Here is a 12,500-nt window from a genome sequence, read left to right as displayed (position 1 = left end):
CTCGTGTATCTAGCAGCTCTGCTCATCCTTTCTGTACTCTCATCCGTCTTTCTCTTTCTCTCTCTCTCTCTCTCTCTCTCTCTCTCTCTCTCTCTCTCTCTCTCTCTCTCTCTCTCTCTCTCTCAGCCCCTCCTCCCCTGCTCTGGGTCTCTGTAGCTGAGGACCAGGGCCAGCTCCGGGGGGGAGCTGCACCCCCCTCCTGATGTTGCTTCTGGGGGTTGTAGCGAGGCGCCTCCTTCGCTGGGTTCTATCTGGGTCCTCGTTGGCCTATAACTAGCCCCCCTCTTGGCCATCCTTACCCCTTGTTGCCAGAGAGATACAACACCACTCAGGACGGCTGGCAGACGATCTGCGGCTTGTATACCGCCACAGGGGTGGGCGGTGTTCTGCCAGATTTGGCTGGAACAGTTGAAATGAATCTACCGGGCCTTTGTGTGTGTGCGGGCGTGTGTGTGTGTGTGTGTGTGTGTGTGTGTGTGTGTGTGTGTGTGTGCGGGCGTGTCTGTGTGTGTGTGTGTGTGTGTGTGTGTGTGTGTGTGTGTGTGTGTGTGTGTGTGTGTGTGTGTGTGTGTGTGTGTGTGTGTGGGTTTGCAGGTGCATATGGCCCGTGTGTCTGTGTGTGTGTGTGTGTATGTGTGTGTGCGTTCATGCACAGAAATAAGCACACATACACATAACAAATTACAAATAACACAGTTACAGCCGGTGCTAATCCCTGGGCATGGATTCTCTTCCGGTTCCGTCTGGTTCCTCACGCCAAAGACACTCTGATAACAGCAGGCGTGAAAGAATGCACGAACATGCGGCACACAAAGAACACACTTATTCCACTGCTCACTGTGAATTCTGCGTTTGTCTGTATGTGTGTGTGTGTGTGTGTGTGTGTGTGTGTGTGTGTGTGTGTGTGTGTGTGTGTGTGTGTGTGTGTGTGTGTGTGTGTGTGTGTGTGTGTGTGTGTGTGTGTGTGTGTGTGTTTGTGTGTGTGTGTGTGTATGTGTGTGTGGGTGGGTGTGTATGTATGTGGGCGATTTTGTGTGTGTGTTTGTGCATGCGTGCACGTGTGGATGTGTGTACAGTGTACACATGTGTGGGCACCATTAAATCTTCTAAGAAACAATAGTAGCAGACCAGAACTTTCCCATCTGCCACTGTCCTATGTTGCTCTGTCTCTCTCTCCCTCCTTCTGCCTTCTCATCCCTCATCGTCATGTGGTGGTGGCTTTCTGGTATTCATGTCTCCTGCCAGAACCGGGTCATGTTCTGGAAGCTGCCGTTCGACATTTACTCTGAAGATCCTGCACTCTGTGTACTGTGTTCTGTGTCATGTTTCGTCACACGTTTATTTGCTTACTCTGTCTGCTCCTCATTCCGTCATTTCCACCACATGCTCCTGATTGGCCAGCAGCCCTCCCAGTGTGCTGCCAGACCCCCCCCCCCCCCCCCCCCCCCCCCCTCCACTCCCGCCCCTGCAACAGAACATACAGAGAGAGAGAGAGAGAGAGAGAGAGAGAGAGAGAGAGAGAGAGAGAGAGAGAGAGAGAGAGAGAGAGATCGGCGCTTCGACCTCAACGAACCAGACATTACTTGCTATTCTCTCTTGCTGTTGCCCCCGAGAGACGGGTCTCTCTCTGTGCTTTATCTCATGCCCTTGTCTGTGTGTCTGTCCTTTGGTAAAATAATAAAATGAGTATGACTTTTTTATGCCTGTCGTTCTAAATCTGTCTACATCTCTCGGCCACCAATTTTTTTCTTGTCTCTCATCTCTGTAACTCTTACAAAGTCTCTTCCGTCTAGCCCTCTTTCACTTTCACTCATTTTCTCTCTTTTCGGTAATGGTAGTGCAGAAAATAATAAATGTTATCAACGCAGCCATTCAATTCTGGGAGATAAGAAAATAATTAAGAGTCAGGCTGCTAATGACATGCGGTTAAATTATGGGAAGGACAGAATGGGTGGGTGTGATGGGTAGGGGAGGGTGGGTTGTGGGGCGGGTGGTGAGGGGTGGTTGGGTAGATGTGTCGGTGAGCGATGGGGGGAAGCATGAAGGCTCTAACTGGAGAAACAGATCCAAAGTAGAAGCTTGTGCTAGCGTAGCACGCTTACATAGCTACTTCAGTTGGGTACGCTCTGTCTGGGAAGGAAGTGAAATGGGGTCCTATAGGATCCATCTTTCTCTCTCTCTCTCTCTCTCTCTCTCTCTCTCTCTCTCTCTCTCTCTCTCTCTCTCTCTCTCTCTCTCTCTCTCTCTCTCTCTCTCTCTCTCTCTCACACTCTCGCTCTCTCACATGTCTCTCAGGAAGCACTCAAAGGTTTGACTCCTAATGAAGACAGGAGGTTTTGTCTGCGGTCTCCCTCAAAGCAGCAGCAGATCCGTCCTCGCCATGGAGGCCGAACCGAGGACACCTGGATTGTACTTCTCCATTCACCAATAACAGCATGGTCAATTGCTGAGCCAGTCCGTCTGAGACAGGGCACTTAGAGACAGGCTTTCAAGACATTGTATTCAACAGGAAGAGGAGACAGCAAGGCAAGGCACAAAGCAAGGCTGGGGTGGACACCCTGGGGCGGTCAAAGCGACAAAACGTTGGATTCAGAGAAAATAAATGTTCTGCTCGTCCATCTGTGTCATAGCTAAAACGGAACATAATCCTGACATTGAAACACATGCACACACACACACACACACACACACACACACTACAATATACAAAGCTGCCATCTGGACTCCGTCCTGTGCATATTATGCAGTCCCTCCATCATCCTGGAACCCTGGATTACACCCCCCCCACCCCCCCCCCACACACACACACACACACACTTTATTTACATTTTGCAAATCCAGCCGAGGTCTCTGATAGGGGTCATCTGTAATCCGAAGGTGTGTGTGTGTGTTTGTGTGTGTGTGTATAAATGTGTCAGTGTGTGTGTGTGTGTGTGTGTGTGTGTGTGTGTGTGTGTGTGTGTGTGTGTGTGTGTGTGTGTGTGTGTGTGTGTGTGTGTGTGTTTGTGCGTGTATAAATGTGTGTGTGTGTGTGTGTGTGTGTGTGTCTGTGTGTGTGTGTGTGTGTGTGTGTGTGTGTGTGTGTGTGTGTGTGTGTGTGTGTGTGTGTGTGTGTGTGTGTGTGTGTGTGTGTGTGTGTGTGCGTGTGCCTGTGTGTGTGTGTGTGTGTGTGGTCTGCTTATCACAGGCAGAGTATCAGCATCCAGGACATCTGTTCAGCACATATCTTTCGGGCACGCAGTATCGCTCCCATACAGAGTGGCTCAGACAGAAACACACACACATGCACAAACACACATGCTCACAGACGAGCATGCGTACAGACGAAATGAAGACACACTTACACAATATATATATACAGAGATATAATCTAACCAGCTGCAGAGAGTGGGGGGCGGGGAACCATCTTGTAAGGAAGTGGGAATTATAGAAGTTAGAGAGAGGGAACAACAGAGAGACTCTGATGTTTTACCCTGTCCTCTGTCACACAATTGTTGTTGTATCTAGACAGACACATAGCCTTCCTCGGTCAGGCAGATGTTTCGAGAGTGTTGAGCACTGTGCTTCGACAGGTATATTTTGAAGATGACTATATATGTTAACAGTGGACTGACAATATCAACCGTGAAGATGACTATCCAAACTGTGGAATGATAATATAAACTGTGAAAATTACGATATAAAATGAGAAGTTGAGTATATAAACTGTGGGATGACATTATAAACAGTGTAAATGACAAATGATGATATAAACTGTTGAAATTACCGGGGAAAAAATCTAACAAAGTAACTCGTCACGTCCCATAGCGATGGCGACAGACGCACAAGACTGAATATGTCCATCAAAAAAGACGATACAGAGGGAATTGCGCTTCTTCATGTCCTTCTGTTCAAACACAGGCAGCATCCCCCAAGTACACACACACACACACACACACACACACACACACACACACACACACACACACACACACACACACACACACACACACACACACACACAAGGGTAGTAGATCAGCAGAACCGTGTTAACAGCATGCATGCATGTGTGGTGGGCCCCCCCCAGTGGCTAGAAGTATGCCTAGCTGCAGAGTTCTGGTGTTTTGGAGGTTTGTTTGTTTGTTCCTTTATTTGTTTGTTTACTATTTAAACACTATTCAAGTTCAAGTTTAAAGTTTTGAATATATTTGTCAATAATATTAACAATAATAAAAAAAATGATATAGTTGCAAGCAGCCAAGCCGGGGCCCCACTGTATGAAGTGGTGGCCGCGTTGGTAAATTAGGGAATGATCTTGCGCCCCTAGGGGCGGTTCGGCGAAAGGAGGAGGCGTGTTCTGCCGCAAACGTTCCCTGGTGCTATTTTGCAGTTTCAGAAAACAATTGCGCCACAAACCAGGAAATACCTGTATAGGGCCCTATTTTAAAGGTCTGAAACGCAAGTGAGAAGATTTGCATGTGCACAGTGCGGAAACATCTTTATTTGATAGCAGAACAAAACAATCAAGGCTTACATTTTTTTGATTGATGTGATTTTCGGCAAACCACACAACAGTTGGGTGGTCACGTGGTTTTAAAAATCAAATCCCAGCTCATGTGTACTTGAATCAATGACAGTGCATGCTATGCTGCACGCGCCATGAAAATTAGATAAAACAACAATGCTGCGTCAAGCAGCACCCGGCAGGAGATACAATGTTGCATCGCGCAGTATCCGGTATCAATGGTTAACCTATGATTCTAGTCTACTGCCATGTTGGATAGTGCTACACCCGCCACCACTGCCAATTTCCAGCACCCCCTCCCCCCCCAAAAAAAATAGTCCCAACGTGCCTGCTTGCTGGTAAAAAAAAAACAGGGGTTGAGTCACAAGGGAAAATCTGAAGAGGGTGGGCCAGTTTACCAATCAGAGCAGACTGGGCTTATCAGGAGGGGTGACCTTAAAGAGACAGGAGCTAAAACAGAGCGTTTTCGACAGAAGCTGAAAGGGGTTCTGCAGCATTGAACAGAGTGCGATTAAGAAGGTGTTCTTTTTCTACATTAACTCATTGGAAACCTATTCTAGTAGTACCTCCAAATGACATTATTAACCAAAGAAAAAGCATAATATGACCCCTTTAAAGCGCAATGTCTGCACGGAAGTATCCTCTTAACCAAATACCAGGCTACAAAACAAGAAATAAATAATAGTTCTATATTATGACTAATATAGATTATTAGTCATATTTAAACTGGCAGTTGCTCTTTATTTCCTGCAGATGATTTCGAACAACCTATTTCAAAAATTCTAAGAAATTAGACTTTGACTTGAATTATTTTGAAACTGACCACCAGCTGTTCGTCATCAAAGTAGGTGGGACTATCCAGCTCTGTTGTAGCCAAACAACAACCTAATGCGCTGGATGTTTTAATAAAATGATCCGTGCCCAATAATTGTTTGTTGTAACTATGGCAATACATGTCAACAGAAACTACACAGTGGCTCCATCACACTTTTAACCCTCTAATTTCAAATCATTAAGTCGTAACATCTATAAATCAATTCATTTTCTGTATATATCCACCTCCTTAACTAAAACTAACAAACCTACATCTGCTGGCAGGTACATGTTGTTGGTGTTAATAACACCATAAAACAAACGTTTAAGAGGAAAGACAATGAATAAAAAGAGAGACTGTATGTAGAATGAAAAGGGAAGCACTAAAACGGAAAATGAGTTAAGTAAATGACACAATTTCCCCCTTCCCATTCTGGTGTAAACAACCTTAGAAAGAGGAAGTGAAGACTTCGCCTGGGCAGTGAATGTTATCGTTCTTAGAGCTTCGCTTTTAGACAAATATTTGCCCAGAAAATAATAGTCACCATGACATTGTGTTAGCAATCGGCTCGGGCTGACAATTAATAAACTTTTTATACTGTTATTGTGTGATATTATTGTTGCACTTTTTTGTGTAAGTGTATATTTTACACAGCTTTTGTTTCGGAAAACTCAACAGCTTCAATCAACCCTTAGTATATAACAATTTGGATTAATGGCTCGTTGGACTGCTCCCCAACCAGATGGTTTGGGTACCATGATTTCACTACAATTTCCAGGCAAAATGTAGAATTAATTTAATTATTCTCTAGATTTTGCTGAAGATTTTTGTCATTATGGATGCTGATAATAGATTGTCCTTCATCCCTCTCAATGATTTTTCCATTGTGGGACTCAATCTCAAATCGTTTTGCATTATATGACCATCCCCATCATATTTGGTAATCAGTAATTCTCTGTCCCATTTTCCCTTTCCTTATTTTATTCCATTATTTTTTTCATCTATTCATCTCCTGGTGAGGAATAAGCATGTTGTTTATACCCCTTGTGTGACTCCTGTGCTTTCACTATCTAATAATGTTGTTAGTATAGCATATAGACTTACTACTAAAGAAAGAAAAGGGAACACTTTGTCACAGTTGTCTCTGGAATTGTTGAATCATCTGCCTAAGATGCAACCTTTCCTAATAAAGTACTTCTGTGGTACCGATCATCTGCCCAGAAAACAAACAGATGACTGTTTTGAGGTCAACAAGAAATAGTTCTTGGACAAATCGGCATGGTGCAGGTAATGATGCAGTAAATTTGGGTAAGAATCCTTCTGAGCCTGCTGTGACTTTTGTTTCCCCTAAGATCTTTCCAGCAGTGGTGCTGATGTATGTGTATGAAAGCTGATGATTTGCATGTGCACAGTGCGGAAACATCTTTATTTGATAGCAGAACAAAACAATCAAGGCTGATTGCAGTGACGCAAGCAGAAACGCTGCAGTAACCTGTCACTGGCCAGTATTGGCCAGGGGGCGGCTTTTCCTCTGGGAAAGGGGTTTGGGTCGAACTGTCAGAGGGTACAAATCTGACTGGGAGCAGTCTGAGGGTAAATAGTGCATAGTGCAGGATGAAATGAAAATATGGCCTTGGCTTGATTTAACCTTGTTGCCCTCACAACTTACCAACTTATTGTGTTGACATTCACTGCGGTACAGTCAGTCACACATTTGAAGGGGAACCTGGTACTTCCTCCCTCATTCAGGATGATAACACAAACCTGCCACTCTTACCTGATGAGAAGACAGTGGCAATCAGGAGTTCAGTTGACCATCGTACCAAGATGCTGCGTTGGTCTCTTATATTACTCTTCTTGTCTGCAACAGCAGGTTTGGAACTCTTTGTGATAAGAATAGTCTTGGGTGTTGTGTTTATTTATGAGAAATCAACATACTTTTTTGTCTTGTCAAATTGTCTTTCCGGGGATAAAGTATATTTCAGAGAAGAACCCCAGGGCTGTTCTTAAGCTCTGTTCAATTTTCTTTTACAGGTAATTTCACGAGTGTTGTTCTTGAGGTCGGTGCAAAGCTAGTGATTAAAAAGGAGGGGGATGAAGTGAAGTTAACATGCAATCTGGTAGAAAATGAATTTTTTTACCGGATTGCAAAAATAATACCAATTTCTTATTGGTATTATTTCAACCACACTCTGGGTGGATACCGCATTGTAGAGGGAGATCTATACCACATTGTAGGGGGAGATCTAGTCTTCCAAGCAACCGTTGAGAGCTCTGGGAAATACCTATGTTCTCATACTAGGTATTTCACACCTTTCAGTCCCGCTTTTAACGTCACCGTAGTAGGTAAGTGTGTATTACCATGACTTCCAATGAAAATCCAACAGCAATATAACTAATATAATTGAATTATCTTAAGTTATAAGTAGAGATGTCCGATATTATCGGCCCACCGATATTATCGGCCCGATATTAGCATAAAAATGTCATATCGGTCAATATCGGTATCGGATTTTTTTTGCCTTAAAACCGATTTTTTTATTTTTTTTATTTTTTTTATTTATAGCTCAAATAAATGTTTTCAAAATTGTGCAGTACAGTGCACATTGTAATTGACTCATATTTGTGCATTTATTCAATTAAGGTTATTGAGTTTTAGTTAAAGAAACATACTGCTATGTTGCACATAGTTGTTCAGGTACAATGTTTTAACATTTGTGAAGTCAAGTTTGCCCTATTTGTTGTGGGCATTGTCAAGATTATCTCAGGGAGAGTGTAATCCAAACTGTTGTCTGAGACCATTAAAAAAATAAAAATAAACATGGCACTTTTCCCTTAAATTAAGTTGAAGTATTTTTCTTATTTTGCACAGACAATGTTAACATTTGGAAAGCCTTGTTGCATTCAAGAATGCATCCAGTGGGGCATCACAATAACATTAAGCATGTTGTGTTAATTCCACAACAGGAGATATGTAATGTTACCTAAATTAGGTTTGAGGAAAAATAAATAACCCAAATATCGACATCGGTATCGGCTGATATCGGAATCGAAAATTTAGAGTTGGACAATATCGCATATCGGATATCGGCAAAAAAGCCAATATCGGACATCCCTAGTTATAAGTAATCCTTACGTCTTTTCTCCGCCCGCTTCAGAGCGATTGGCGAAGTTGGAGGTGTCGGCCACTCCCTCCCACCTCGTTGTCATGGAGGGTCAACCCGTGGTGCTGAATTGTCATGCCCCCACCTCTTCACTCGCTGTCAACTGGTCCTGGCACATGACACCTCTGAACAGATTGGAAATTAACGTGATGTACCACGGGAGGGATGTGGTCATCTCCAGGCCAGAGGACAGCGGTTACTACCACTGCATGGCTCAGAGCCTAGAGATGGGGATCAATCAAACGGTTAACAGCTCATCATTCCTGATTCAGGTTTTGGCCGTGCCAAAGACGGGTAGGTTTTAGGTTTTGCATTGTATTTATTTGTGACATCGTGTATACAATTTATTTAGTCTGTGCAAGTTTTAGTTCACAAAATCCTGAAGAGAATCTACAGGTTTTTTGTTGGATGACATTTAGAATTGAGTTCCCTTGCTTATTATCGCTAATGTTGCCACTGCTAATTGTGTGTTCACCTCCGACCTCGGTTCATTTTAACTATCTTTGTATTTGATGTGTTATGTTCAGGACTGGCTCTTGTGGATCATTTGGGTCTGGCAGGCTTTGGTCTGTCTCTCCTGGGTTGGCTCATCCTGCTTGCTGCTGTGCTGTTTGCCAGGGGGGGTTATGCCACCCGTTGCACGCTTCTGGAGGAAGTGATATCCTCAAGTGCCAAGGCTAAAGGTTCGAAAATAATTATGTTGATTGATTGAATGAGTATTTCTTTCCCTATTTTTTGCACACATTAAACAGGTTTTGTGTGGGTGTGTGTTTGTGTGTGTGTGTGTGTGTGTGTGTGTGTGTGTGTGTGTGTGTGTGTGTGTGTGTGTGTGTGTGTGTGTGTGCGTGCGTGCGTGCGTGCGTGCGTGCGTGCGTGCGTGCGTGTCTGTGTGTGTTTATGTGCATTGGTCAAATCATATACAGGTTTGACTGGATCTAAAATGGCCACAAGGTAAGCCAATAGTTATTATAAACACACACATTACACACAACCATCATTACAGTCGGTCTTAATTTTTGTGTGCAAGTTACATTGAGAGTCAAAAAGTGAGTAGCCAAGAATGTATTTGATATAATATCATGCAAAGTTGATTTGTTGGTTTGTTATTTATTGGTTCAAACCAAGTGATGGCCTGCCACATGTTGAAAGTCAAGGTGACTACATGAACTACACCGGAACCAACCTAGCCTACGGAGACCTGAAGCCAAACTCCATGACTGGTCATAATGTCTACTCCAACCTATCCTAGACCTCCATGACTGGGAATGATATCTACTCGAGCCTATCCTCGACCTCCATGACTGGTCATGAGGTCTACTCCAGTATGTTCTTGACCTCCATGACTGGTCATGATGTCTACTCCAGCATTTTCTTGACCTTCATGACTGGAAATGACGTCTAATCCAGACTACCCTAGACCTCCATGACGTCGCATTCAGCCTATCCTAGACCTTCATGATTGAAAATTACATATAACAGTATGGCCTGACCTCCATGACCAGTATTTGACCTCTTTGGAGAGGGAAATTAAGGTTGACGGGGAATGGCAAAATTACATTTCCACTTTTATCAACAGTTTTTGTAGTTTACATGGATTTTCCGATGTTTGTTATCTTATTTTTACATGAAAGTACAAATTTTGTTTTTCGTGTTTGAGAAATGTGAAGATGTTTTTTGAATAAATAACATAAATGTAGAGACTACATGCATTATGTTGGTCGTTAAAAAACAATGGCTTAAGAGGAACATCAATCAAACAAACTGAAAAGAAACAAACTGGAAGAAATGAATGATGTAGTTCGGATTTAGGAATTTGGATTTATCATGTAAGTCCTCATCCTCATCTACAAAACCGTTTATCTTGGGTCGGTTCTAGTCAATATACACATATCCAACAAACAAATATGTCTACAACATTTAGAATCACTTCCTTCCGGATAAGACTTTTCTTCTGTGGAAGTTTCCTCAACATGTTTTCTGATTTAAGTGATTAGTGTGACTATGTGTGGACCTTAGTTGGTTTAGATGTGTGTACATTTGATTTACGCAACTATTAACCATTCAATATCTTGGTCTTTTGCCGGTGTTCAAATACACAAACAATTACACAAATGTCCTCCTGTTATAGGAGAATATTTTCTTCCCCCTTCCTTCATTGGATGAACAAAGAAATAGATTCAAACATGAGACTCATTTGACAGAGTTGAAGCATTCTTGGAGCCCGATACTTTCAGAATGACTGTATACCTTACGTCTACAAAAGTTCACTACCTTAAAAACATTTCACAATTGGATCCTGTTTCGCATTTCAATAAAATTCCACAATGACAATTGTGACGCAGCATGTTTCCTTCTGCTTTCCAAAAAATTAAAACACATGGGAACCAAATCACAAAATCTAAAGTTTCAATGTTAAATAGCATTCAAAGATATCAGTTTGTTGTTGTTAATGCCGATCTTCTTAGGTATTGTGATATGATCCTGTATGCAAACACATTTGCAAACACTAAACAACTTGAACATGAGCGCTCATGGGAGATAGGAAGTGGTCACCACAACCCTATGTATTCCATGTATGTCTCTTGTGCATGAGAGCAATAATAACAAGCTATACATTTTCGATTATAGCTATACCACCTCCATAGTTGTACTGTCGCTAACCTGAAATAATACATCGCTGGCTTCACACAATAGTCCACCTTCTCACCGTCATTAAATCTTCAAGATCCTTGCTGTGTTTCCTCTCTGTGACGTTCAGCTCTAGCCGTGCATCTCGCAGTCCTTCCCTATCGTCGCCATTGAATGCTCTTCTCCTGGGGCTCTCCGGCTGCTCTCCTGAGTGGACACCTGGCTGGTGTACGTCTGTGTGGAGCACGCTTCCCCCTTCATCAACTTCCTCATGTGCCGGGAAATGAAAGTCTTGAACTTATTGGTGGCGAAGCAGTACACCACCGGGTCAAGGATACAGTTGAGGCCCATGAGGAGCAAGGTGACCTGATGGGCGTCGTTCAGGGTCTGCCGGGTGGTCCGGCACCAGGTCACACTGCCCCAGCCCTCACTGATCCCCAGCACCGCCAGGGTCCACGGTCCCTGGACGACGTGGTGGGGCAGGAAGCAGAGCACGAACACGCCGACCACCGCGCACAGCATCTGCAGCGCCTGGCGCTTCACCCCGCGGGGCCGGACGGACGCCGGGGCCCTGACGCTCTGACCCTCCCGCTCAGCCGCCGCCGATCTGGACCGGGCCCCCGGGGGCTTTCGCAGCAAGGCGCGTGCGATGAGGAGGTTGCACGCCACCACGAGGATGAAGACCACGAAAAACATGGCGATGATGAGAAAGTGGGTGAGCGCCACCCCGCGCTTGGTCTCGTCGCTCTGCCGGTGGAAGCCCTCAAAGCAGCGCGTCTTGTTCCGCTCGTCCAGGTAGGAGGCGGGCGACAGCAGCGACGGCACAGCCGCGCCCAAGGTCACCGCCCAGATGGCGCACGACACGCCGGCACCACGCCGCCAGCTGTCCGAGGCGACGGCGCTGAGAGGCCGCGAGATGGCCCAGTAGCGGTTGACGCTGATGGCGCAGAGGAAGAGGATGGAGCAGTAGGTGTTGATGAAGAACATGGAGCCGGTCACACGGCACAGGAAGTCCGGGTATATCCAGTCACCGTCGCGACTGTAGTAGCCGACCCAGAAGGGGAGGGCGCAGACAAAGAGGAGGTCGGCGACGGTCAGGTTGGCCATGTAAACGCGGATCTCTCCGATGGCGTGTGCCCCACGTATCCGGCGGATGACGAACAGGACGTAGCAGTTGGCCAGGAAGCCCAGGATGAAGATGATGCCATAGGAGGCGGAGAAAAGGGTGTAGCGGAACTCAGAGTCCAGGAAGTGATCGTTGGCCTGGAGGATGTCTGGAGCAGAGCCGTTGAGCCCAGTGTTGTCTAGCGATAGTGGTTCATCCTCTGTGATGAAAGTCATGTCCATTGTTTTTTGAAAACACTGCTTCTATCTGGGAAGTGGCAAAGAA

At 44.7% G+C, this 12,500-nt stretch overlaps 2 protein-coding genes across 2 annotated transcripts in view; one reads left to right on the top strand and one right to left on the bottom strand.

Moving 5' to 3' along the window:
• The first annotated feature begins 6,992 nt into the window (after positions 1 to 6,992).
• On the top strand, positions 6,993 to 10,178 carry LOC115544020 (uncharacterized). Its single transcript, XM_030356764.1, has 5 exons — positions 6,993 to 7,191; positions 8,477 to 8,776; positions 9,010 to 9,165; positions 9,406 to 9,433; positions 9,608 to 10,178. The coding sequence occupies exons 1-5, from the start codon at positions 7,146 to 7,148 to the stop codon at positions 9,729 to 9,731; spliced, it is 654 nt and encodes a 217-aa protein (XP_030212624.1). The 5' UTR covers positions 6,993 to 7,145; the 3' UTR covers positions 9,732 to 10,178.
• Positions 10,179 to 10,283: 105 nt separating this feature from the next.
• ptafr (platelet-activating factor receptor) overlaps positions 10,284 to 12,500 on the bottom strand; it is a 3,114-nt gene continuing 897 nt past the window's right edge. Inside the window, exon 2 of the mRNA XM_030356763.1 lies at positions 10,284 to 12,482. Coding sequence (XP_030212623.1) covers positions 11,243 to 12,457 — 1,215 coding nt within the window. The 5' untranslated portion in view covers positions 12,458 to 12,482 and the 3' untranslated portion in view covers positions 10,284 to 11,242. The remainder of the gene's footprint in view (positions 12,483 to 12,500) is intronic.

Source organism: Gadus morhua, chromosome 5 (genome assembly GCF_902167405.1).
Source record: "Gadus morhua chromosome 5, gadMor3.0, whole genome shotgun sequence".
Lineage (NCBI taxonomy): Eukaryota > Metazoa > Chordata > Actinopteri > Gadiformes > Gadidae > Gadus > Gadus morhua.
This window is presented reverse-complemented; position numbering and strand designations above follow the sequence as displayed.

Bases quoted from the DNA above. Each gene is read 5' to 3' on its own strand.
- LOC115544020 (XM_030356764.1), top strand. From the start codon at position 7,146: ATGCTGCGTTGGTCTCTTATATTACTCTTCTTGTCTGCAACAGCAG. The intron at 7,192-8,476 runs GTTTGGAACTCT...CGCCCGCTTCAG, and splicing joins CTTCTTGTCTGCAACAGCAG to AGCGATTGGCGAAGTTGGAG. The intron at 9,166-9,405 runs GTTCGAAAATAA...AATCATATACAG, and splicing joins CTCAAGTGCCAAGGCTAAAG to GTTTGACTGGATCTAAAATG.